The sequence below is a fragment of the Lagenorhynchus albirostris genome, chromosome X (genome assembly GCF_949774975.1).
Source record: "Lagenorhynchus albirostris chromosome X, mLagAlb1.1, whole genome shotgun sequence".
NCBI classification, from domain to species: Eukaryota; Metazoa; Chordata; class Mammalia; order Artiodactyla; family Delphinidae; genus Lagenorhynchus; species Lagenorhynchus albirostris.
The window spans coordinates 30,384,387-30,406,905 of record NC_083116.1 but is presented as its reverse complement, the minus strand read 5'-3'; the positions used below and the strand labels follow the sequence as shown (position 1 = coordinate 30,406,905).

At 38.9% G+C, this 22,519-nt stretch overlaps 1 protein-coding gene across 1 annotated transcript in view; it reads right to left on the bottom strand.

The window, feature by feature from the left end:
* Positions 1 to 5,932: 5,932 nt before the first annotated feature.
* Positions 5,933 to 22,519, bottom strand: part of KLHL13 (kelch like family member 13) — a 72,765-nt gene continuing 56,178 nt past the window's right edge. The window contains exons 6-8 of the mRNA XM_060137593.1: positions 17,790 to 18,585; positions 9,609 to 9,722; positions 5,933 to 7,481 (exon numbers count right to left, since the gene is read on the bottom strand). Of these exons, the coding sequence (XP_059993576.1) occupies positions 6,994 to 7,481; positions 9,609 to 9,722; positions 17,790 to 18,585 (1,398 nt within the window). The 3' untranslated portion in view covers positions 5,933 to 6,993. The remainder of the gene's footprint in view (positions 7,482 to 9,608; positions 9,723 to 17,789; positions 18,586 to 22,519) is intronic.

Genomic DNA, 22,519 nt, shown 5'->3' with positions numbered 1-22,519 from the left:
TACGTCCCACGATGTCCTTCCGAAGCAGGCAGGCCTGAAGGTATGTGTAGACCACAGTGAGGTGGAAGGTAGCAGGTGGAGAGGTACTTCCTGAGCCCTGAGTAGGAATCAGTTCTCCAGACAAACTCTGTTAGCTTTCGAGAAATATTTGACCTCTTGATTGGCGCACACACACATTTTCCTTTGGACCTGAGTGGGGTTACTCTGTGTATCTTGAACTTATTATTTGCCTAGACATCAATTTGGGGGACATCTTGGCTCCAAATAATTTGCCCGTTCAATGGGAATGTACCCCTTTCCAGGGATCGAGTTCCTGCCCCTCACATCAGGGCCCTGAGGCCCTTGCGTATTCATCCAAAGGTAAGCATCTAATGTAAACCCGTCCTATCGCTGTGCTTCCCAAGGAGTTTTCAACCGATGATGGGGAACGGGGAGCATTTTGTCATCGTGGGGAAAGGCAGACGTTCTCCGAGCCCCCATTCCTAGCCACTGCCGTGTCAAAGAGGCTGGGAAGCAACGAGTCCAACCCTGAGAGAAAAGCAGAGTCAGAGTACTGACACTCTTTGAGTCCTTCCTCTGGTTTTCCCTGTGTCCCAGCAGCAGCTCTGGTCTTCTTATGGTTGTGTAAGATGCCCCAATAACTGGTCTCATATATTTTTTTTCTTTTCGCCTCAGCTGGTTGGAGTTTGGTTTCTATGGCTTACAGTCAGGCCCTTTCTGCCTTCTGTATGTAATTCATTTCTTTATTTCCTTATTTTGAAAGCTGTACATTTTATTTTATTTTTGTCCACACCACGCAGCTTGCGAGGTCTTAGCTCCCTGACCAGGGATCGCACCCGTGACCCCTGCAATGGAAGCGCAGAGTCGTAACCACTGGACCGCCAGGGAAGTCCCTGCTTTCCATATTTATTAATGTCTATTACAGCTACTGTTCCTTTTGAGAAACACCTTCGTGAAGAGATTTGTGTGACGAATCAAAATCATGGCCTGCTGCCATGACTGTGTGCCACTTACGCTACATTCAGAGTGTGTGTTGTCATCTAACATGGTTTTGGTGCAAATTCCTACCAGGCTAGGGCAGACCTTATAGGTGGTTGTGGCTGCCTGGGTTTAATCACTGAGGGAACAGGTAGATTTTCAGATAAGACACGAGAACTGAGAAATCAAACCTTAGGTGATGTATCTGCTGGGGCCTCGCTCTTTGGTGTCAGGACTTTAAACAACCCAGGAGACTTGAGTGTGCTCCTTGGTGGTGGAGGGAATGGTGGGAAGAGGGCCTTTGTTACATGGAGTATGCTCAGGACCAATGAGCAGTGCTTTCAACCATTTTTGATCAGGTCCCACATTAGAACATTTTACTTATATTGTAACCACACACACACACACACACACACACACACACACACATATATAAGTATTGTTTTGTGAATTTTTTTCTTTTGATTAAATACATGTGTATATATAAACACATACACATAATCCAAAGAAAACTTCACAAAACAATACTTACATTTATGATGTACGGCACACTCTAGTTTTTATTCCATTTCTGTAAAAAATGTTTCTAAAATTGATCTTACAACTCAGTAGTTCTCAGACTTTTGGGTCTCAGGACTCCCATACATTCTTAAAATTTGAGGATACCAAACAGGTTGTGTTTATGTGAGTTATAGCTATTGATGTTTACTGTATTAGAAACGAACAATGAGAGGGTTTTTTTGCTTTTGTTTTTTGGCCCCGACCAGGGATTGTACCCGGGGCCATGGCAGTGAAAGCACCGAGTCCTAACCACTGGACTACCAGAGAACTCCCTGAGGGTTTTTAAAATACAAGAATACACAAACTCATATCCTATTACCTGACAGAGTAATGGCATCACCGTGTGTCCTTCAACCTCTGGAAAATGTCACTGTACACTTGAGAATGAGAGTGAAACAGGCAAATGAGAGCTTAGTATTATGATGAGAATAGTTTTGACCTCATGAATTCCCTGAGTCTCAGAGACACCAGGTTGCCTGGACCACACTTTGGGAATTTCTGTACTAATAGGTTGTGACCCAGACTTTGAAAAACATGAACCTAGAAAAAGCCTAGACCGATTTGGGACAAAGTGAACCAGTCAGTCCAATTAGCTAAATTTCCTTCTCCATGTTTCCTTCTTGTTCTTCCTGAGAGAGGAGGGTATTATGGTTAATTCCCCAACAACAATTTCATGTAAGATAGTTAATCTAAGCCAATCCGTGCACCGCATTCCCCTGGCAACAGGGCCACGAGAATCAAATGTCCTGGGTTGCCTCCATCAGACTAAAGAGAATTTAAATTCCATGATTGAGGGAGAGGTTTTCTCTCTCTGTGGATGTGAACAAGGGACGCTACTGGCAAAACACAGTGTTTACAAATGCTGTTGCAAACAGAGTGGGGATATGAGGAAAAAAAAAAAACCAACCTGGGAGTTTGATGACACTGAGCTAAGTACATCTTGCCTGGGGCCTCCTTTATCTCCAGTGGGCTTTGCAGCTCTGTGAGAAAACACATTTCCTTATTGTTAGAGTTGGGGATTTCTGTTACTTGCAGTAAAAAAACATATTGACGCACAGAGATTTTAGGAAAGTCTTGTTAAATATCCCATCCTGTACTCTGCTGGTTACAGAGTATTTTAAAGGACATGTTGTGTGTGACCCTACTTAGCACAGAACCAGCAAGTTGGGAGTTGGGGTAATTAGATCAAGTTGATCAGGGGGCAGGAGCTAGGCTTTCATGGACTGGCTGCCCCTTCCTTATGCGCATTCTTTTATTTATAGCTTTGTGGCAAGAAAAGTTGTATTTTATTAATGCAGGCACTCGAGTCCCAGGCATTCATTTTAAAAACATCTATTTTTGTGACTTGTTCAGATGTGGCTTTTTTAGACACCCCTCCTAGCCTCCAGCACACTACGTTGTAAGCATCTATCTACCCAATTAGACTGAGCTCCTTGAGGGCAGGGATTCAGTTTTATTCATCTTTGTAGACCCTAGGACTCTTCATTGACTGATACAAAATACATTCACAGTAAATATTTCTTGAAAGAATAAATGGGGGGCTTACCTCGTAGTGCAGAGGTTAAGAATCCACCTGCCAATGCGGGGGACACGGGTTTGAGCCCTTTTCCGGGAAGATCCCACACGCCACGGAGCAACTAAGCCCGTGCGCCACAACTGCTGAGCCTGCACTCTAGAGCCCGTGAGCCACAACTACTGAGCTCCCGTGCCACAACTACTGAAGCCTGCGCACCTAGAGCCCGTGCTCCACAACAAGAGAAGCCACCGCAATGAGAAGCCTGCGCACCGCAACAAAGAGTAGTCCCTGCTCACCACAACTAGAGAAAGCCCTCACGCAGCAACGAAGACCCAAAGCAGCTAAAAATAAACGAATTGATTAATTTTTTTAAAAAAGAATAAGTGAATGATAATGAAACGCACTCTTGTAATGCAGGAGTCAGCAAACTACAGACCATGGACCAAGTCTGGTCCATGGTCTGTTTTTCTATGGCCCAGGAGCTAACAATTTTTAAATGGCTGAAAACTCAAAAGAGGAGTCATATTTTATACTATGTGAGAATTATATGATATTCAAATTTCAGTGTCCTAAACTTTTATTAGAACACATCCTCACTCATTCATTTACACATTATCGACATTTTTGCACTACAACAGCAGAGATGAGTAGTTGCCACAGAGACCAACGGCCCACAGAGATTAAAATATTTACTGATTTTTACAGAAGACGTTGGCCAACCTGTAACGTTCTGATAATTGTGTAAAACCAATATACTCGCATTTAGCAATCGTTACTGATATGGGGGGAGATGAATGACTTCTCTTCTTTCTTGTATTTACCAATTTTTCTGTATTTTGCCTTTTTATAATTACCAAGAGTTGTAAAATACTACATGATTTGACCAATTTAAAATAAAATTCCTTTAATCCCTGTGAACTTGTTTCACATTCACTTTCCTGCCCGCATACTCCAAGAGATCTCTGATGTGGAAAGGACTAAACCTAAGGTCTAGTGCTTTGAAAATAAGACACAATGGCCAAGAATAAAATTAGAGGCAGGGCCAACTTTCCACATGAGGAAGTCTACTTACCATTCTTGGGGGGGTGGGCAATACACAAAGGCCCTTGAAATGGAAAAAAAAAAAAGGTCACAGTTGAACTAATGAAATACAACACCACTTACTTGCCCTATGGGGGCATTCTCTCCGGGTATAATGGGAGGGAATTATTTTAGCAACTTGCAAGGAAACAGTACATACTTATATATTGTTAAGTCTCTAAAGTAATATTAGAGAGGAAACAGGTTCAGGTTATCATTTTACTTTTCAGGGCAAACCTGATTATGAGCTGAATTTTTTTTAATTCTAGAAACAGGCAATGTAGCTGTTTTCTTTCATCTTCCCCACTCTACCAACCTTGACCAGGAAGGGAAATGATGAACCTTTTGAGATTTAATGTATTCAGTAGCTCCTTTTTCAAGTAGATCAAGAACCTAAGAAAGGCAAATGGGAGAAATGCTTGTAGAGCCAACTAATGACTGTCAGAGATTTTTTATAAAGAAAAATTGTTATTCGCTGTGAAGGAAAATGTGTAATAATTTACCAGCTGTTGGAATTGTTTAATAACAGCACTTGCATGACATGAATTGTTATTCTAAATAACATATGGCCTGGATGCAGAAAAGGTAAGCTGTCAAACGGAACCTTGTGCTTTGTTATTCCCTGTGGCAAACTGCGACCGGATCACCAGCCCTGTTTCCTCTTCTTTCTGGGCACGCGGCTATCTGCTATTTTCCAGTCCCCTTTGCGCTTCTGTGTGGACACAGGATTGACTTCCGGACAGCAGAACGTGGGTAGAAGTGATGCATGCCTCTTTCAAGCCCGACAGCCCTCATACCTGCAATGTTCCATTTTTCTTCTGCTGACTGAATGGAGAAGATTCCGAGGACCCAAGAGGCAGAAGGAAGCCACAAGATGGAAAAAACCTTTGCTGCTTGGAGGAGAGCCGCCTGACCAGGAACACCCATACTGGACTGTGGTGGGACCATTAGTCTGTCCTGTACATGCTCCCATGTTCAGGAGGGTGTTAACTCTCTGCAAATGGCTGAATCTGACCTGCCTATAAGCAGACGACTGAAATCACGTGACCAGTTTCTCTGACTTAAGAACAATCTTGCCAAAGAGGGTCTTTCAAATTCAAACCAGGCTTCTCCTAACATTCAAAAGTACCACTGATGGGAAAATTGTTTTCTTCACTATGATTAACTCAAGACAGAGGCAGTGACATGGGCACTGCCAATTCTCCACTAGATAAGAACTTTGGCAACACTCTAGTTGGTTTGGAAAAGCTCGAAATTTTTGGTTCAGATTTAATCGGGTCATTTGCAGATAAAGTAGGAAAGATCAAACATACGGCCCTAACATAATTATCAATCTCTTACAAAAACATTTTTTCAGTCGAGAACAGATCTCTTAAGTCATTTTACACAATCCCTTCTCATTAGGCAAGATGGATCTTCTGGAAGATCCGGGAAACCGACCTCAGAAATTTCACTGCTCTTGTGGCTTAGACATATTATTACCCTGTGGGGATGGAGAGGGGTCAGTTAGCATCTTCTACAAACTAATTCCTCAAAGACAACCAACAATGAGTTTTCACCAATGAAGTTTGACCTGGTCAAATTCTTTTCTTCCTTGAATGAAAGTCATTAGTATTCATTAATCCAAGCTGTTCAGTACTCTTAAGTTCTGATCATTTGGATCTTGGCATACTAAAAAAAAAAAAGAAAGGTATTTAATCAAAGGAAGCCAAAGGAAGCCAACTCAGACAAGAACAGGATACCTCACACCAAAGCGACATTAAATGTTTTTATTGAACAAAAAAAATAAAACATGGAAGTGGAATTCACTGAGCGAAAGGAGCTCTCACCAGGTGGAGCTGCTATACTTTGTGCTAAATAATCTTATGAACTGAGTATACAGAATACATATAATATGTAAGTTACCTCAACAGCAAAGGAGAAGGTGGAGATTACAGTTTTGGAAGGAAAAATTTGGCCAAATGACAAATTGAGTTGCTCAAAATTTCTAGCCCTTATTCGCCTAAATTCAGTATGATTCTACCTACGTGCGTTCAGTACGTGCATACTGAATTCCCATTTTAATGGAAGCTGCTTTTTGGAAGAAATTTCAAAGTTTTCTTTTTTGCATTTGTTTGACGTGCTACTCAGTTTTTAAAATTCTTCTATTTGATATATGTGTGTGTCTATATTTATACACACTTAAAAAACCCCAAAGCCTTGCTTACAAGTTGAGGGGTCATGCTGTTTTTTTAAATTAATATTCGTGAATTACAATTATTCTTTCTCCTGTGTGTCTAAGAAACTCGATGTGTTCTCAATGTACCCCACAGACAGGTGGGCTGACAGATATGTCAAAAATACTTTATGAAAAGAGGGAGGTAGCTCATGTGAGTTGGCAACCTTTTGTCTATTGTTTCCTGTTGGAGCGGGCTACCTCCCTTTCACATCTCACAGTCAAAGATGAAAGGAAAACTTTTTACTTTGAAGCCTAGTTAGCACAGTTGTACATTTACTATAATCCACCTTCAACTTGGTTTATTGGGCTTTCTAATGTAAGATGACAAATACCTTACACCCAGTACACAGCATCAAAAAAGTACTGCAGAAACATCTTATAGACAATACTTTGCCTTGCTTTTTTTTTTTTTTTTCTCCTCGTATGTTAAACATCAGCTTCTATGGGATACATTTCCAGAATGGTTTTGTTACCACCAAACAAACAGCACAAAGAACATCAATGTCGTCTTTTTTCCAATATTTGTATCAATTACTGGAGGCTAATCCTAACATACACTACTTAAGGGGGAGGGCGAAAGAAGAGAATCCATGACACGTTGCAAAGATAGGACTACAGCATCTTAGTTGTAGGGACGATCTTAAGGTGCAGAAAGAGGGGACTCTCTAGAAGGTGATGGTGTGGTTTCTTCAGGTGGAAAAACTGTGAGTGTGCAAGCTCGGATGCCACCCAGGGACTCTGGGAGATCAAAAACCTTATGCCATTCATCTTTATCTGGATCATATTTCTGCACTATCTCTACCATACAACGATTATTCCATGAATACCCACCAACCACGTAGATTTTATTTTCAAAGACAGCGACCCCAACATCACTCTGCCCTCTTAACATGGCAGCAATTGGGGTCCACTGGTCAAGGATCGGTGAGTAGTATTCACAGCTTAGGACATCATCATAATCGCTTGTTCCTCTGAAGTGATTGCCACCAATGACATACAGCCTTTCTCCCACTGTACACATGCAATGCAGACCTCTGACAGTGGTCATTGGCGCCTTCTGGATCCATTTGTCAGTATCAGGGTCAAAGCACATGAGCTCCTTTTGGAAAGTGTCATGAGTAATTCCTCCTAGAGAATGAAAATTACAGGCATGGGGTAAACAGATTATTATAAAAATGCAAAAGTAAATAGGAGACTCTCTGTCACAGGTCACAGATAATTAACGTCTATCCAGGTATTATGACATTTTAGAGCTTATCAACCTTGTTCTTATAAATGTCTCCCTGCTATACTTTCTCTGGATTAAAAATAAAGAAAATAACATTTTCATTTCCTTAAAGAACAAAAATGCAGCTTATGTTATTGTAATGACTTTCTCAGACAGAGACCCATGGGATTTAAGAGGCTTTACAGAATGAAAATATATTTTGGCCACTCTTAAAGTTGGGTTTACAGGAAATCCCAACTACAAAGCATCATTCACTTCTGCTGCCCTTCAGCGAGCACCCTCTGGGTGCTGAGCACAGGGCTAGGGCACTTTAAAGCCTAGGTGCCCGTTTCCTCATTTCTCAGATAAGAATGTCCACTCTAGTTCTCTCATTAGGATTGTGACCATGAACTGAAATAAATCACAGTGCTTCGGAAAAGTCGAAAGTATTGTGCAAATGTACAAACTTAGACGAATGTTCGGAACTGATTATTTTTGTAGAGTTTTGGGTGGGTAGGGTGAGGGTGGGTAATGTCCTCTCTTAAAAAGCTAAAGAATTAGAATGCTGAATATATATGGAATTTTGCATGTACAGCAATTCGTTGTCGCTCAATTGAGTCTATATCATCTACAAAGGATATTCTTAGAGCACATCTAAATCAGCCTGTACAATGAAAGGATCAGACTATATATTCTGCAGTTTAGGGAGAAAACTAAACTAATCTTTAGCCATATCATTCAGAGCTCTACGTCTGGTGGCCAGATGGCAATCGATTTTTTTTTCTGCTTTTAGATATTTTTTCTGTACTTCACTGAATTGTCAGCAAGCAAAACAGTGCTCTTTGGTTTGAAACTCAGCTGTGGTTCCTAGCCTACTCTTGACTGGGAAGGTCATTTGTGCAACGTATCCTAGTTATGCCAAAGCCCCACTAGAACCATTCGAATGTCATTTCTTTTCCCCCAGAAGACCTGGAGCTCTCCTTATAATGGCATAGCAGCTACACACGTAAAATAGGTGGATGGTGTAAATCATTGATTAGTGGATGGCTCTTTCAATATAAGACGTCCCATAGTTGCTCATATATTTAACACCAGAAACCTGCCAATCATACACTACAGGCCTTTCCCTGATCCTTCTTCATTAGAGATTTCATAAGGCAGCGTTCAGAGACTCAGACCACAAACATCACCTTATCGCCTTTGTTCTCTAATAGCGTAACTGCTGGCCTGACACTGGCAGGCCTTCAAAAGGGGGAAAACTGTCAGAGGTAGACTGTGTCAGGGCCAAATGGTAAGAACCTGAATAACGGAATAAAATTTCAATACCTGAAGTGAACATTACATTAAAATAAGACTCCTTTCTAAATTCTACGGAAGGATGATTTGAACACCAACAGTTTGAGAACGAAAGCTGTTACTGGGACACTGAGCGAACTGCAACTGTTTCAGAATTTTTTATCAGAAAAGTATATGTGCATATGGCCAAAATACAGGTAATCAACACAGAATTATTTATGCAATGACACCATAGTAGAACCCATTATAATGCTAAGGACAAGAGAAACATATATTATGGGTTGCACTAAATGAGAGAATGAACATTATTATGCATTATATGCATATTGGTAGCAAGTTTTATGCACAGTAGAGCTTATATGTTACATAATGATATATTTCCTCATAGAGTTTAGCTAAATTCTGAATAAAAATGAATTAAATGTTGTTATAGAGAATATGAATGGTGGTTATTAGAGTACCGAGTTATTGGAGTACAGGGTATGGGGACTGAAAGGCAAGCTGGAGAAGCTGAAAGCTTTCCAATTTCTTCTAAGTAAGGTATTTACAGTAGGATTGGTTTGCCGCTAGTCTTATAAACTTATAAAATGCCAAAGGATTCATATGCAAATGTACACACAAAATATATTCTAAAATCAATACAAATTACATTTTGGTTATCCATTTCCAGGATTATTATTAACACCAGATGGAAAGCTGGCGACATAGCTAAAAGTCTATGTATTACATTAATTGCAGTTGCAATTATTTACCTGAAATATACATTACGCCTCCATATACAGTTCCAGCATGGCCATAGTGGGGCTCACTCATTTTGGCAACGTAGGTCCATTCATTTGTTCTTGGATTGTAACATTCTACTGTAGCTGTTGTTTAAAAAATAAAAGGAAAGAATGAATGAATTTTTAAAAATGATTTATAATTTCAAATTTAGCAATTAATTATTTTTCCTTTTAGGTGGAACAATAATAATATCCAAATAACTGAAACATTTCTATTATAGCTATGAGATATTCTTTGGGGGTCACATATTAATTATTGACGTTATGTTAATAATATGAACCATTAATACATTGATACATGTTACATCAGATGAGCTACGTAATATAATAAGGTAACATTTCTGTTGCTGCAGAAATCACTAGTATTGGGCTTCCCTGGTGGCGTGGTGGTTGAGAGTCCGCCTGCCGATGCAGGGGACACGGGTTCGTGCCCCGGTCCAGGAAGATCCCACATGCCGCAGAGCGGCTGGGCCCGTGAGCCATGGCCGCTGAGCCTGCACGTCCAGAGCCTGTGCTCCACAGCAGGAGAGGCCACAACAGTGAGAGGCCCACGTACCGCAAAAAACAAAAAAAAGAAATCACTAGGATTTCTTTTCTTCTAGGATCTTGTTACATCTTTATAATTTGACATTTCTCCCATTTCTTTGCTCTACATATGTGGGAAGAAAAGATGAAAAACATCACAAGGAAGAAAAACACTTTGATTCTATATGATACACCATATAGGAAACAAAGGTTAACAGATATGAAGCAAAATTTTAAGTTGAAAATGAAAGTATGCACACTGCCTGGTGTATGTTTTGATGCCTATTGCTTTATTTTATATCCAGACTACAAAATGGACACTGACGATAATTTTTCAGTATTTACACATTAAAGCCAATAGCTTGTATATAACCACCCAATACCGTTGTAGCCAGTACTGCTCTTAACTTGAAGATGATTAGCAGCATAATATGAAGTTCAGATTTTTATCAGGGGTACTTCCTCTCAGTAACAAATTTATCATCTTTAACATAAAGTATCTGAGGCCTCATCTTACTTAAATATCAATCTGTTATAACCTCAAGACTAGAACAATGACAGTCCAGACAGATAGAAAATGTGATCTTTTTTAAAAGGCAGAAAAACAATAGGGATGTTAGGAGGACTCTGGTCAAAAGTACAACATCTAGACTGATTTGAAAAGTTTATACTATTTATTGCAGACGTTGCCACTTGCTAACCCAAATGCTTGTCTCCACTAACCCTGCTTTTTTCTTACTAACAGAACCACAACACTGCTCAGGAAAGCACTGTGCCCAACTCAAAATAAAATTCAAATTAACAGGTTCCCTTGAAGCTGGAATTGATGATATGATACAGTTGTAGGCAATGGAACGGAAGCAGGAGGATACTGAGCGGGGCTATTTGATCAAGCCACCGGAATAAAATGTGGCTACTTGCAGCCAAATGCAATCCTAATTGATGAATCATCCTTTGAACAAGTTTTCCTATTTAAGAAAACAACAGTAATGTGAGAACAGGCAAAACTAGAGAGAGAAAGAGATTAATTTTCTACTCTCTTCAATAACTTCATTTCATCAAATTCACTACATGAACTACTTATTTCTCCTCTAACAACACCTGTATTATACCACTTCTCATATCCCTTTACTGATTTCCTTTTCTACTTTAGTTTTGAATTTTCAGTCTTATTTCAAAGGTTTTTAACTGTTCTCTTTTTTAATCTCTTGTTATTTTTGTTCATTGCTTCAGGCTTGGACCCTTACCAACTCTATATCTTCTAAACCTTCCCATCAGGTAGCAAGATCCTGCAAAATCTTGCCCCCAAATAAGGGCTATTTCCACAATTAATGACAAACTAAAATTGTTTGCTCCAATACTGTTTGTGACTATTTTCAGTCACTGGATGTCTTTTTTTTTTTTTTTAATTTATTTATTTTTGGCTGCAGTGGGTCCTCGTTGCTGCGCACGGGCTTTCTCTAGTTGCGGCGAGCGGGGGCTACTCTTCATTGTGGTGCACGGGCTTTTCATTGCGGTGGCTTCTCTTGTTGCGGAGCACAGGCTTTAGGTGTGCGGGCTTCAGTAGTTGTGGCACACAGGCTTAGTTGCTCTGCAGCATGTGGGATCTTCCTGGACCAGGGCTCAAACCCGTGTCCCCTGCATTGGCAGGAGCATTCTTAACCACTGTGCCACCAGGGAAGTCCTGGATGTCTTCTTGAATGTTCAGTTCCATTTGCCTTCAGCATGACTTTTGCCTAATCGACAAGCAAAATCCTCCTGAATGTATATCATTAATGGTAGGGTTTTATCCGATAAAAGAATGTAGTCTAATCACACATCCTATCAGAAGGGTTTTAAAGACTTCTTTCCATCTATTTGATGTCAAAGGTAGCTTTTACTCCAGTTCTGTGCTTTTCTTAATGAAGAATTCTGCCTTGACCTTTGAAATTTCTAGACTGTTACACTCTTTCTTTGCGTCTAATTCAATCTGTTCTGATGCAGTTTGCATTAGTTTCCTCTTATTTTTTTATAGGGAGCTAGAATCTGAATAGCTATTCACTCTTTACGATTATTAAAATTTTCCTATGTAGAAAGATAATGCTGTTCTTCTATCACTGAGTTAACTGCATTTTTTTGGTAATGGGGGTTATAAGAATCCATCTATACTTTCTCATACAGGGGTCCCTGAAATGTAAGATGGCTATTAATCACCAGTAACACAACAAGTATATAATAGTTCATCATCCCTAAACTTGTCTTCTTCCAGCTAGATAACCCATCTCCTTTAGCTTTTCCCATCATTTAATCTTTACTGTCTCCATGCAGGATTGTTATTAGTAAAATCAATATATTTAGTTTTAAAATAGAATATATCTAACTAACAAGTCTATATATTGATACATGCCCTTAGTTCTATTTTCCACATTTACAAGGCAATGAGATGTTAGTGCCAACCACCTTGATAGGGGGAGGGGACACGGGATGAGCATCAAGGAGTTGGAGCCACAAAGCAGTGAGTCCATCACAGTCTGTGACAGGTAGGAATGGTAATGAGGTAATTGGGAAAATCTAGAACAGGGGAGGTCAGGCAAACTACAGCCTGTCAGCCGAATCCAGTACGTCGTCTGCTTTTGTGTGGCCAACAGGATAAAAATCTGAATGGCTTTTACATTTTTAACGAGTTGGAAACACATATCAAAAGAAGAATAGTTCGTGAAATATGAAAATTATATGGAATTCGAATTTCAGTGTTCATATATAAAGCTTTATTGGAACACAACTTCACTCATTTGTTTATAAACAAATTGTCTATAGTTGCTTTCATAATACAACAGCGGAGCTGATTAGTTGTGACAGAGATCCTACAGCCTCCAAAGCCAAAAAGATTTCCTTTCTGGCAATAGGGATCAGTTTTCTGATCTCTATTCTAGAGAACCACCTTCAGTAGTCTGGTGGCCTAGTATTTAAATTAGAGACCCTCCCTAATTTAAGAATTGCACTTCGGTTGGTTATGTCACATTACTCATCAGGGACTCTTATTTTCTCAGGTGATTCCACTGGAGTTCAGAATCGCGCACAAGGGATGACGTGGAATTTACTTGTTATTTGAGGTTAGGAAAGAGATTAGTCCTGAAGAAAACCATTTGGACAATAATGGCTCCCACAAAGAGGGGATGGTCTCTAGAATCCTAGAGTGCCAGTTGGTAATATGTCGCTTAATAAACTGCAAATCCATTAAGGGATATGGATGCATTTGATAAATTTCAGTAATTTTATTGTACATTTATTTGGAAAAATCTAACACGTTTTCTATAAGTTATTTCATTATTTGAAATCCTGACTTATTTAACTGAAGTGAAAGATATCTGAGCTGTCATATTTCTCCTCAATACAGAAAACCTCAATGGAAGATCAATTTCTTATATGACAATTTTGAAAGATACCAGAAATAACTGACCCCTTTTTCACTTAAGTGACAGCTACTCTAAGCTTTCCCCAGTTTCCCACTGTACCCAGTGTCAAAGGAAAGTAGCATTTCTAAGGAATTATATTCCAGCAATAAGCCAGGCTCACACACACACTAACAGTATCGTTTTTATGTACTATGGGCTTGGGTCCATACACTCCATGGCAAGATTTTAAAAGGCTAAATGCATTAAAATGATCTAAAATGTCTTGCAAACGCTGCCACTGTTTTCTTTTCATCATTATATACAGGCAATGGTTATTGTGTGTATGAAGAATAAATGGTGTACTGGTACTAATGAACCTGTTAAACTGTGAAATGATTTTCCCATCAATCCTGTTTTCCTGACACCCATTCCTACTCCCCTTCTCTATTTACATAGACATATGATTACGTCAACACAATCAGTTAAGATGGAATGTTATTACAACAGATGTTAGTGTGGGGCGGAGGGAGGGGATGCCATTAAAAAACGCTTATGGAACATGAGAAATGTTAAAAACCCTGCCTTGCTGGAACATTCAGAAATATAAGCAAGCATTTCTTTAGAACCAAAATCTACTATTCTGCCAAACTAATGGGTCTAAGAAAATTACAAAGGGCAACTGACACATATCCTCTTCTTATTTACACAAGGAGAAACATTATAAACAGAATTCGGAAGAACACATTCATGTTCTTCTTTGGGGAGGTAATCAGGGTGGTTACATCACGATTGGTTACCTCAACGATACAGAATGTGACGAGACGGACCCGCCTACTTCATATCCCCACATGGGAGTAAAATAGGAGGAACTCAGAGGGGTAGGGCGGGTCAGGCGGAAAACCAAACAAAACAAAACGAACCTGCTTGCTACTTGGTTTTATATAATGACTCTTTGGGGCCTGAAGGTTCTCCTGGAATCAAGACTCTATATTGGAGTGTGCTTAATAAGTCAATCACGTGATTTTTTAAAACAAACTTCCAATATATTTTAACTTCAAATATGCAGCACAGAATGGATTTGCTGGGTATGCTGATTTTAAGGGAAGCAATTATCTTCTACAAAAGCTTAGTTGCTTATAGATTCTAGGAGAAAATTTCAAACGGAAAGAAATATCAAATAGTTGCCCTCTAGATGGAATTATAGTTGTCCTTCGGTATTGAGGGTTTGTGTCTATATTATAATCATACATTTATTTGTGAAAACACAGTTTATGAATTAAGATAAAAATGGACCTCTGTTTACCATCTAGACGGGGAGTATTTTTTTAGAATATTTAAATCATTATCCTTAGGTTTAAGCTCTGGGCGATTGTGTTTTTAAAGTCTAAATATAATCAAACAGTTATTACAAATTTAGGAACAGCTCATGAAAAGCATGATTCTCTTGTATCCTGTCACTTTCAAACTGAAACACAGAAGACTGTTTTTAATAAGACATTAAAGGGGTGATTTCTGAAGGTCATGAGCAAGGAAGCCAGCTGCTTGCCCAACGGGGTAGTCTACTTGTTTCCAATTGAGCATAACGTGGGAAGAACTCAAACAGGGTAAGGATTAAGTCAGAAGAAGGAAGTCTCTAGCGCCTCAGTCTTATATAACAACTCTCCTTGGCCTGAAGATGATAAATTCTCAGAATATAAATATTAGGAACAATATATTGAAAACTTAATAGCTGCATATTAACAGAGGTGATAACATTACCAAGCAAGCAGTGACTGAAAAATGGAGCTATTTCCTTAGAGAAAAGAAGTTTCAAAATGACCACTGACTGCCAGGGCTAATGACCTATAATTTGTAAACTTGTAAAGATGAACTTACATAAGTGGTTTTTCTAAGAAAGTGTCAAGTCACTACTTGCATCTTCTGGTTCTTTCCAGACACCATAAATTTAAAATAGTATAATAACATGAAAATAATGTGTGTGGGTTGACTGAGGAAATGACAATTCTACACTAAGGGTATTAATGTGTCAAGTGCTTTTAAAAGTCTGATTATTAAAATATATTGGGAAACTTGTGTGGTTCATGATCCTGACAGCTAGTCCAACAATCTGGAAAGTCTGACATTAGAAAAAATTTCACTGTGACAACAAAGGGGAAAAAAAAAATGGGTAGGAAACATCAGTAACATTAAGACCATGCCACTCATACAGATTGCCAACAAACACATGAAAAGATGCTCAACATCACTAATCATTAGAGAAATGCAAGTCAAAACCACAATGAGGTATCACCTCACACTGGTCAGAATGGCCCTCATCAAAAAATCTAGAAACAATAAATGCTGGAGAGGGTGTGGAGAAAAGGGAACCCTCTTGCACTGTTGGTGGGAATGTAAATTGATACAGCCACTAGGGAGAAAAGTATGGAGGTTCCTTAGAAAACTACAAACAGAACTACCATACGACCCAGCAATCCCACTACTGGGCATATACCCTGAGAAAACCATAATTCAAAAAGATACATGTATCACAATGTTCATTGCAGCACTGTTTACAATAGCCAGGACACGGAAGCAACCTAGGTGTCCACTGACAGATGAATGGATAAAGAAGATGTGGCACATATATGCAATGGAATATTACTCAGCCATAAAAAGGAACGAAATTGAGTTATTTGTAATGAGGTGGCTGGACCTAGAGTCTGTCATATAGAGTGAAGTAAGTCAGAAAGAGAAAAACAAAGATGGTATTCCATATATATATGGAATCTAAAAAAAAAAAAAGAATAAGTGGTCATGAAGAACCTAGGGGCAAGACGGGAATAAAGACACAGACCTACTAGAGAATGGACTTGAGGACACGGGGAGGGGGAAGGGTAAGCTGTGACAAAGCGAGAGAGTGGCATGGACATATATACACTACCAAACGTAAAATAGATAGCTAGTGGGAAGCAGTCGCATAGCACAGGGAGATCAGCTTGGTGCTTTGTGACGACCTAGAGGCGTGGGATAGGGAGGGTGGGAGGGAGGCTCAGGAGGGAGGGGATATGGGTATATATATGTATATGTATAGCTGATACACTTTGTTGTACAGCAGAAACTAACACAACAATGTAAAGCGATTATACTCCAATAAGGATATATATAAAAAAAAGACCATGTCACGAACAAGAAAGAGCTTGATAAGCTGAAAAGTTTAAGAGCTGAGAGCAGCTCTTTTTGTCTCCAATAAACTGCTTATTCTCAAATCCATTAGACTACCTTTTATTTTTTAGAATACTGAAGAAAAAGATTCTGATAATTACTCTGAATTTATCCAGAGCCAATGCCAATATTTTAAACTTCCCCAGCATTATGGAACCTGGAATACCGTTCAACTACAGGGACTCTATTTCGAACAGAGAATAAAGGAAGATGGGTGTTACCCATTGTTACCAAACAATGATGGTAATGACAGATATGTAACACATGACATAAAATGTGGTCTTTCTGACTTCTTGGACAGCCACCTTGTTCCAATTTTATCTAAAATATCAAAATTAGTGTTAATTTATGTAGCCAAAGTATTGGTCTATGTTAACTGTACTTGTCGCTGATCTTAGATTAGGAAGAAGGGACCATCAAATAATAAAGCTTACCAGATCAGTTTACAGTGAAGAAAACCGTTTCGTATTTCACCAAGAGAGAATGATTTTTGAGACTAATAGTTACCTATCATAATACTCACAGTAAATAAACTCTGGATAATATTGAACTCTGAACACTTAGTAGATAAGAAGATCATCTTACTCTGTGGCCTGTGGTAGGTAACAGATTACGTAAAAGAAGCAACTATAAAAGTCCGTGCTCTGTAAGGAAGAATTTTAACCTGTTCAGTAAACTATTATGTGGGCTTTTAAAATGGAAAATGACGGAACATGCCAAACTTCTGTCCAAGATACTATTAGAATTTAAATTAGCAGAACATACTTTTTAGTTGAACCTTCAAGATGAAAACCATAGATATTGCACAAGTAAAACATTCTGCAACATATTGATATATTTGTAAGATAATAATTCGTAGTATGGCCAACAATGTATGCCCAGATAAGGCGTACAGATGGTCTCTGATATTTTCTAAGAAAAACAGTTTAAAATAAAATCCTGGCTACATTTTTTGGTCTTTGATGTTACAAAACTGCTTATTTTATGATTTGACAAGAATCTGGGGGTAAAGAAATTCGTCTCTATGCTTAATAGAAGTGCACACACTTACGCAGTTCACCAGCTGCATTTCGCCCACCAACTGCATACAGGTATCCTTTGAGGGCACTTAGGTGGAAGAAGGTGCGCTTTTCATTTAAAGATGCAACTTGCATCCACTTATTGTATCGAGGATCAAATCTGAAGACTGTATCAACTGCTGTTTTTCCTTTTGTGTCATAATTACTCTGTCCACCAACGACGTACAGGAAATTTCCAATGACGGCAATGCCATGCTGGTACCTTGGGGCATCCATGGGGGCTAAGGACTTCCACTCGTGAGCCTTTTCATCATACATGCGCAATTCCTTGCTGACAACCAGCTGCTGCCTCAGCACTCCTCCTAGTGTAACCAAATGAGTGGTGTCAGACCGAATGGCAGTCCTGTCTGACTGCATCACTGGCTGCATATATGGCATCATTTGGTAATTGCTGGCTTCCAAAAGGAGATTCACACACGTGTTGTCAGTTCTCATGAAATCCACGGTTTGCACGTAATTAATGAGCTCTTGTGGTGTCATCAGTGGAAATCGTATGTTCTTCATTAATTTTGCAGCAAAGTCCATCCGAGGCTCTTCCAGGCGTAGCCAGCGACAGGTAGCCTTAAAGAGCTCAAGTTCAGTGCAGTGCTTAAGGCTATTACTGGAAAGCACAAAGGCAAGACGTTCAAAAGGGAGTTTCAAGAACTCCCCGGTGCTCAGCAATGCAGGAAAATTCTTCAAGACGAAACTGTTAACGTATTTATCCACTTCTGTCAGGTTGTAGGTGTTGGCAATCCGCCCAACTTCGACACAATTGTCTAAAGTGACCTATTAAGCCAATTACAAAAAATTAAAACCCAACTACTTTCATGGCACTCACGCCTGGATACATAAATACCTGTACTAGAATGAGAGTAAATACGCTTTCTACTGCCCATATAGATGCAAATAAAGCTTCCTTTCTCCATATATTAACGATTTAAAGGGAATTCACAAACTACCCTTACCTAATCCAATAGAAAGGTGACTAAAAGAAAATGCTCATTCCAAGTCAGTAGATTGAAAGTTACTCTAAGAAACAATGGTATAACTTGACTATGGCCAAAATAATTACTCTTCTCTCCTCAAAATGTGTTCTCACCACCCCCAGCCAAATACTAAGAAAATTCTGGCCAGATGGAAGTTCTGGAAAAATAGAAAGTTATTCTATTATGAACCATCTCAATCCACTTTTCAGTCATGATTCTTAAAAGGAACTCAGCCAGCAGATCCACACACAGAAAAACTCTAGTGCTCGATCCCTAAATGTCTCTTTCATGTCAACAGGCTTCATTCATCACTATGATTCATTTTAATTCCTTTAAAAGTTATTGCATATAGTGAAGATAATTTCATAGGGCCATTATTCCTAGGGTGAAGTTATTCTCCATATTATTTATGTTTAAACAGAAGCAAGGAAATCACCTTCTTGAGGGCTGGAATGGGTGTTTCCACATCAAATCATTCCTTTTGTTTAGCTTTTGGTATGTATGCTGATGGCTGGCACCATAGTTCTCCTTAGCCACCCTCGTACTCTCAGCATACTGTAGCTCTGCCTGGAGTCCACGTTAGCCCCCCGAGATTTCCCCAGCACAGAGTAAAATATACCAAAGACGGAAGCCATGAAAAGGAGAGAAGCTATGGAGAGGCCTATCTTCAGCAGGAAGTCTTTTCAGTGCTCTAATAAATGATGGGTCCAAAATGAAAACAGGAAAATCATATCAGCAAATATTATGTAAAGCATAAGTCACAAAAACAAGCCTACCATACAAATGTCTGTGTGTGTGTGTGTGTGTGTGTGTGTGTGTGTGTGTGTGTATACAAACACAGAGACAGGTCAAAGGCAAAGGATTCAAATGTTTTTTCTTAATTTTGTCAGGGTGTGTGTTCACAAATGTTACATAAACCTCATTGATGCAACTGTATTATTAACAGATCGGCAGATGCTTAAGAGAAAACTGGCTGATCCTTCTATCATCTTTCTGTTGAAAAGCTGAAATGACACCTCTGCATAAAGTAACAGCCCAGTTATGATATAATACCACTGAAAGCTCTAAGGCCAACACACACACACACGCTGCTATTTTCACAGATTTATTACTCAAGAAGAATTTGAACTCTTTTAAGCATCCTATTTGCCTCACAAAAACCATCAACGATTTTAAATGGTTATTATACTTAATAGCTATGTATTTAAAAATACCTAAAATAAATTGTAACACAAAAGAACCAGGAAAAATAAATTAACAAATTATGGGCCTTTTGAAATCCACAGTTTAATACTGTTCAGTACCTTGGTTAATAATAAAAAATACGGGGCTTCCCTGGTGGCGCAGTGGTTGAGAGTCCGCCTGCCTATGCAGGGGACACGGGTTCGTGCCCCGGTGCGGGAAGATCCCACATGCCGTGGAGTGGCTGGGCCCGTGAGCCATGGCCGCTGAGCCTGCGTGTCCGGAGCCTGTGCTCCGCAATGGGAGAGGCCACAGCAGTGAGAGGCCCGCGTATCGCAAAATAATAATAATAATAATAATAAATACATTTTAATCCACTTTTAGGAGTGGCAGGTTGGTGTCTCATACAATTTTAAGTTGTGTAAATGAAGTTACAGTTAAAGCCTCATTGCCCAAATCACCCCAGGTGGAAGGGATTCCTGTTTGGGGTAGTAGGTCCACCTTATAAGGTAAGTAAGACATAGTCCTTCCCCAGAGCAAGGGTAATTTTCACTGTTTTTTTTTTTTCTTTTTTTGGCCGTGCCACGTAGCATGAAGGATCTTAGTTCCCCAACCAGAGATTGAACCCACGCCCCCTGCAGTGGAAGCGTGGAGTCTTAACCACTGGACCGCCAGGGAAGCCCCAATTTTCATTTTTGAAGATGTTTGCTAATATGGATAAGCAAAAGTTGATGAAAACACAAATATATTTCCTAAGTATGCAGATTCTTATCATTACTGATATGATTACAAATAAAAACAACAAAGAATGTATATTTTAAATGGGCAAAATGATAGCATTGGTTGTTAGTCACCAAATTTAAATCTAAATTTATAGCATATAATACAAACCAAGATTAACGGAAACCAAACTGTGTAACTTAGAACTGGGATCAAGGTATTTAGTTCCTTCCTCTTTCCTTCTTCAGTTTCATTCAATAAGAAAACAGTTACTAAAACAATAGGATAAAAAAACCTACCTTGTATTTAAGGGCATTTGGAAAATCCCTTCTATATATCAGATATACAAATGCACAGGACTGGAAAATCCTTGACAGACTACTCAGTCAATATAGATAGCTGCCTACTCTTTCCTTTAAAAAAAAATCACCAGAGAATGGTATTTCATAAACTTCTGAATTGTCATCTTCTTGATACACAGACTAAGTATTTTCTATAGCTCATGTACAATAGCTACCACACTGTAGGTATATAGCAAAGGTTAAATACTACGATTATCAACAATATATAAATTAAAGACGTGATGATAGATACAACTAAAAATAGAATATCTGCTGAATTAACGTAGCAAATTACTAGAACCTTATTAATTTTAAATGAGACTCAGATAAAAATATGTAATAGGAAATTAATTTTTATGAAGTGCATGTAATCAAAGCTAAAAATATTAATTGTAGGCTATAAGGATCGTAGAAGCACAGTCTAGAATAACAGTTAACAATATAAACAGATCAAAAATGATGGAATAGCGGTAAACAATTTTTGGAAAGATACAGGATTATTCAATTATAGTTCATTTTAATGCATTCTCAGTCATAATTCTTAAAAGTGCTTCAGCTTGCATAGTCCTGATCATTTAGCCTAGACAATATTAAATAATGAATATGTACATTAATATAACATACAATGCAATTCATGTACATAATAGAATATATTACATTTTAAAATATAAAACATGAATTTAAAGCTTATTTAAAAAACCAAACTCAGGCTTCCCTGGTGGCGCAGTGGTTGAGAGTCCGCCTGCTGATGCAGGGGACACGGGTTCATGCCCTGGTCCGGGAAGATCCCACATGCCGCGGAGCGGCTGGGCCCGTGAGCCATGGCCGCTGAGTCTGCGCATCCGGAGCCTGTGCTCCGCAACGGGAGAGGCCACATCAGTGAGAGGCCCGCGTACCGCAAACAAAAAAACAAAAACAAAAAACCCAAACTCATAAGTAGAAAGAACTCTCATTTCATCTGAATATATACCCTGGCCAAAATTCCAAAGAGTCATTACAGAAGTTAAGCCAAATAATTATATTAGAGTTTTAAAGGCTAGAGAAGCAAAAAAGGACAAAATTTCTCAACTGCTTATGAGAACCAATGACATTATTTTAAAAATAATCAAGTGTACATTTAAGTTTCCTTGATATAAATTACTATAAATTATTCTACTATAATCAAGCAACCTTCATGGTCATCCTAAAGGCAGTTCTAAGCATCATAATTCTCAATTGTCATTGACATCCTGGTATTCACTGCTGCAATATTAACATAATTTGATACTTTAATGACAGCTTTCAGCTGTGATTAACATAATTTGATACTTTAATGACAGCTTTCATCAGCAATCTGTGATGTTATGTTGCTGAAATTCAGTGTCTTATACAAATAAATTCCCATTTAGGAAAAAAAAAGCAAATGAGTATCTGCTTTTGTACTCTCAAAGGGAGAGCAAACACTAAGAAATTAGCTGGCAAATTTGGGGGGACTCCTCAGATATTCAGTGT